Source organism: Oryx dammah, unplaced genomic scaffold (assembly GCF_014754425.2).
Source record: "Oryx dammah isolate SB20612 unplaced genomic scaffold, SCBI_Odam_1.1 HiC_scaffold_17, whole genome shotgun sequence".
NCBI classification, from domain to species: Eukaryota; Metazoa; Chordata; class Mammalia; order Artiodactyla; family Bovidae; genus Oryx; species Oryx dammah.
This window is the reverse complement of record NW_024070201.1, coordinates 43924897-43930487: the sequence shown is the minus strand read 5'-3', so window position 1 is coordinate 43930487 and position 5591 is coordinate 43924897. Positions and strand designations below refer to the sequence as shown.

The following is a 5591-nucleotide window of genomic DNA, read 5'->3' as shown; positions in this document are numbered from 1 at the left end:
TTCAATATTCTGCAAGGTGGGCCCTAGAGGATCCTGCTGTGATTTATGTCAGAGAGTATTTGCCTATGTTCTCCTCTAGGAGTTTTATACTTTCTGGTCTTACATTTAGGTCTTTAATCCATTTTGAGTTTATTTTTGTGTATGGTGTTAGAAAGTGTTCTAGTTTCTCTCTTTTTTTTTTAGAAGTTGTTGACCAGTTTTCCCAGGACCACTTCTTAAAGAAATTGACTTTTCTCCATTGTATATTCTTGTCTCCTTTGTCAAAGATAAGGTGTCCATAAGTGCATGAATTTATCTCTGGGCTTTCTATTTTGTTCCATTGATCTATATTTCTGTCCTTGTGCCAGTACCATACTGTCTTGATGACTGTGGCTCTGTAGTAGAGACTGAAGTCAAGTACATTGATTCCTCCAGTTTCATTCTTTTTTCTCAAGATTGCTTTGGCTATTCAAGGGTTTTTGTATTTCCATACGAATTGTGAAATTATTTGTTCTCGTTCTGTGAAAAATACCATTGGTAGCTTGATAGGGATTGTATTGAATCTATAGATTGCTTTGGGTAGTATACTCATTTTCACTGTATTGATTCTTCCGATCCATGAATACGGTATATTTCTCCATCTATTTGTGTCCTCTTTGATTTCTTTCACCAATGTTTTATAGTTTTCTATATATAGGTCTTTTGTTTCTTTAGGTAGATATATTCCTAAGTATTTTATTCTTTTTGTTACAATGGTGAATGGAATTGTTTCCTTAATTTCTCTGTTTTCTCATTGTTAGTGTATAGGAATGCAAGGGATTTCTGTGTGTTGATTTTATATCCTGCAACTTTACTATATTCATTAATTAGCTCTAGTAATTTTCTGGTGGAGTCTTTAGGGTTTTCTATGTATAGGTTCATGTCATCTGCAAACAGTGAGAGTTTTACTTCTTCTTTTCCAGTCTGGATTCTTTTTATTTCTTTTTCTGCTCTGATTGCTGTGGCCAAAACTTCCAAAACTGTGTTGAATAGTAGTGGTGAGAGTGGGCACCGTTGTCTTTTTCCTGACTTTAGGGGAAATGCTTTCACTTTTTCACCATTGAGGATAATGTTTGCTGTGGGTTTGTCATATATAGCTTTTATTATGTTGAGGTATGTTCATTCTATTCCTGCTTTCTGGATTTTTTTTATCATAAATGGATGTTGAATTTTGTCAAATGCTTTCTCTGCATCTATTGAGATAATCATATGGTTTTTATTTTTCAATTTGTTAATGTGGTGTATTACATTGATTGATTTGTGGATATTGAAGAATCCTTGCATCCCTGGGATAAAGCCCACTTGGTCATGATGTATGATTCTTTTTAATATGTTGCTGAGTTCTGTTTGCTAGAATTTTGTTAAGGATTTTTGCATCTATGTTCATCTGTGATATTGGCCTGTAGCTATTATATTTTAAAATAAACGTTCTTTCTCCTCTTCTCCTTCTCTCCTTTTGGAACTGCAATTATTCTAATATTTGTATATTTGATGGAATCCCAAAGATCACATCATCTTTCTTTGTTCTTTGTCATGCTTTTTTCTTTCTTCACCTCTGGATGGATTCTTTCAAAGTTCCTGCTAGCTAGATCACTTATTCTGTCTCCCATTTGGTCTACTCTCCTATAGATGCCTGATGCCCTCTATAGCATTTTCATTTATTGAATTCTTCAGCTCCAGAATTTCTGTTGGATTCTTTTTTATATAATTTCTATCTCTTTGTTAAATGACTCATTTTTTCATATATTGTCTTTCTGTGTTTTTTAATAGCTTGTTGAGTTTTCCCAAGACAGGTATTTCAAATTCTTTGTCAGATTTCAGTATTTTGTGCCATTGAGTTCAGTTACTGGATGACTATTATTATTCTTTTGGTAATGACATACTTTCTTCAGTCTTCATGTGCCTTATAATTTTACAGTGATGGTTTTGCATTTCCTATAATATCTAGGATTTTTTTCCCCTGAATTTGTATGGATATACCTGCTCTCAGAGGCTTGTAGACTTTTTGCTTAATTACTGAATACAATCAGCTTAACTTCATCCCTTTAGTGTCTTTTAACATTCTTATCTATTTCTTTTCTGATCTTCTCCCCACCCCAGTCATGGAGGTATTGCCTCAGTAACACTTTTTTAGATGGACTTCTCCAGCATTAGTCTGGTATTTATATTTATTAAAGGAAAAATAAGATCACTTTGAACTGCCAGGGAAGACAAGCACTCACTCACTGCTGTCCTTTTCCTTTGTAGGAGAGAACATTGCCTGCTAGTTCTACCCCAGGCACTGTTGCCTTGGGGAAACAGCAGTACTGGCAAAGCTGTAGTCTTCACTGCATCCAAACTCACATTAGTATTATTTTTCTCCAGCTGCCTGCAGGAATCCCTCTCCTGGAAAGCTACCTTTCTACAGTCTCTCTGATCCATAGGTTTCTGCTCAAGTCTGCACTCTCCAGGTTTTCCTTGGCAGGGGCCGAGAATTGAGGCAAATTCACTGGTTTTGAGGCCCATATTGGGGTCTTTCTGACTATCACTAAATGCATAGGTGGTCAAGATTCCTCCTGGATTCCTTGGTGTATGGTTCTGGATCCCACAACACCCGCTGAGGCACTTTGTTGATGTATGGGTGCCTAATTAGTTGTTTAAAGAGGGGAGGACAAAAAGGAGAGATGTCTCACACTACCGTGAAGCTAATCTCACCCTGGACTTAATGTAGTGGACAGTGGAAACATTGATTATGACTAAATAGAAAGATCACATGATATAACTTGTATTAAGATTAGTCTGGTATTTATATTTATTAAAGGAAAAATAAGATCTTTAAAAATATTATCCCTTTTTATTTAAAAATATCCACATAGAATAAAACAACTGGGAGAAAAAACACAAAGAGGTCTATAAAAATACAAATAATTTTAAATTCTATAAGGGAAACCATCTGGTTTAAAGAGAGCGTTTTATGGGCTAATCCAGAAGTTCCAATGAAATTATGTGCAAGAAATCTGAGAATTTCAGTATAAGAGGCAACAATACTAAGAGGGAAAGAATGGTTTGACACACCTTATAGGAGTATACAGCATACATTTGACGAGATTGAAACAACCTTAAAAAAAGAAACCTTACTTTCTGACCTAGAAAGGAGCCAGGTCATGTCAATTAGCCCCCAGTAGTTTTTCTTCTGGAAACTCTTGAACATATTTTTGAGAATAGATCCCTGAAAGGGAAGAGCTAAGCTAAATGGAGCTTTCAGATATCCTCTGAGTTAGCTTGCTGAGACTCACCTGCAGACATATTATGGGAAGAATCCTGTTGCTCAGATCACAGAGCAGCAGAAGCTTTACAACTACCAGCATCACTGATTTCAGTCCTTAGATTATCTGTACATCATGGATACCATCTCTGTCAGATGACAAGATTATGGATGGCAACACTGCTCTTTATTTCCCACTCAAGGAGGTTCAGGTGCTTCCAGCAGTTATTTCCAAAGACTACATTCAAAGAGCACAGAATTTATTTGAAAAGATTTGTACTTGTAGGGGCAAAAAATAGCGGGTAAAGTAAGAATAAAACTTTTTTTTTTTTTTGCTAATGTTCCTATCTTGGTGAATGCACATTTATTCTTTTTACACTGAATTTTTTTCTTGGAATAGTGTAATGAAATTTTTGAGTCTCAAATACTATGAATATACACTGAAATTTACTTAGTATATTATTTATTCATCTGCAGGAGAAGTCTTCATTACACAATATTTATTATTAAAAATCAGATTACTTTAGGACTACCAATGTGTTCTAGTCATTAATTTTCTCATGGCCTCTTTAACCTCCTTGTTTCTAAGACTGTAGATGAGGGGGTTCAACATGGGGATTATAACTGTGTAGAACACAGACACCACTTTGTTTTGTTCAGCTGAGTAGCTGGACTTGGGCATTACATAAATGAATGTGATGGTCCCATAGAACAGAGTAACTGCTGTGAGGTGGGACGTGCAGGTGGAGAACGCTTTGTGCCACCCCTCAGTGGAACGCATCTTCAGGATTGAGAAAAGGATGTAGATGTAAGAGAGAGCAATGATAAACACAGTGACTACAATAATTGAGCCAGAAGAGATGGCTGGAATTATTTCAGAAGTAAAATCATGAGAACAAGAAAGTTTCAAAAGTGGCGAATAATCACAGAAAAAGTGATTGACTTTATTTGATCCACAGAAGGACAGGCTTAACAAACAGCCAGTAAATGTCCAAGCATTCACACACCCACCTAGATAGGAAGCCCCGGCTAAGAGAATGCAGACTCTGGGAGACATGTGGGTGGAGTAGAGCAGGGGCAAGCAGACGGCCACATAGCGGTCATAGGCCATGGCAGCCAGCAGGAAGCACTCAGCTGTCCCAAATGTAACCACAGAATAGAGCTGAGCAACACAACCAGCAACACGGATAGAAGTTCCTTCCCTGAGGAAGCCCATGAGCATGACAGGTGTGACTGATGAGGAGTACCCAATGTCCACAAAGGCCAAATGGCAGAGGAAAAGGTACATTGGGGTGTGAAGCTGAGGGCTGCTTCTGATTAACATGATTATGCTGATATTACCCATTAAGGTGACCAGATAGATTCCCAAAAACACAATAAATAAAATGGCACAAACTGTAGTATCCTCCGCTAACCCCCAAATAATGAACTCTGTCACAGTTGTGTAGTTTCCAGTCCCCATCTATACTGAGAATGGTGCCCACTGAAAGAAAACAAGTGGATATTAGAAGAAAATACTATAATCTGCACACTTACTTTTACAACAGCTATATAAGAAAATACCAATATATATACTCACATGAAAATATTTGGGTAAAATGTTTTCACACATGATATCTTGCATAAGACTTGAAAATATAAATGTTCATTGATATAAGGCCAGGAATACTCAGAAAAATCTGTTTTTTTAACTTAACACATTCAAGTCACATTTGCATTGTGTAGTTGGTTTAGGTGGTCCTTGAGGAATAGATTCTCATGAACACATCCTAGAGATGTCCACCAGACAGTATGAGTGACCCAATAACTATATCTTCTAAACCAAAGACATGATGAAAGGGAGTAGAAATGTTGGAATGGGCCAGGACCCATGGAAAAGAACAACTGTTCAAAATATGTGAGGTATCATTTCTTGTATAAAAGAGGATGAGCAACTGAATTTAAACAGGTATCACAGTTTTCAAGCACAACAAATATCCAGAAAGTTTGGACAGAGGCAGGATATAAAACAAGGTGCTCAAACCATGATCAAATCAACCTGGAGAGACTGAGTTTTGGAAAAGGAGATGGTATCATGTTAGGATCAAGTTATCTGATTCATGATAGTGAGTCAATCCAGGTAAAGGGAACCAGACATAGATCAGATTACTCCAGAAAGATTCCACAAGTGCCTGAGACTTTGCATAACCTGGGGCTATGGCTGTTAGCAAAAAGGTTCCAGCTTCCTACTTCCCACAGGTACCTAGCCCCATGTGAATAGCACCTGTCTGTGAAAAATCACACCTTTAGGTCAGCTTCTAGGAAACTCTTTCCCTCATCGACTTGTTTG

General features: G+C 37.1%; 1 protein-coding gene across 1 annotated transcript; it reads right to left on the bottom strand.

Moving 5' to 3' along the window:
- Positions 1–3791: 3791 nt before the first annotated feature.
- Positions 3792–4724, bottom strand: LOC120876504 (olfactory receptor 508-like). Its single transcript, XM_040258451.1, has one exon. The coding sequence runs from the start codon at positions 4722–4724 to the stop codon at positions 3792–3794; it is 933 nt and encodes a 310-aa protein (XP_040114385.1).
- Between the last annotated feature and the right edge of the window lie 867 nt (positions 4725–5591).

What these genes read in the sequence shown, in the direction of transcription:
- LOC120876504 (XM_040258451.1), bottom strand. Translation starts at nt 4,724, where the DNA reads ATGGGGACTGGAAACTACACAACTGTGACAGAGTTCATTATTTGGGGG.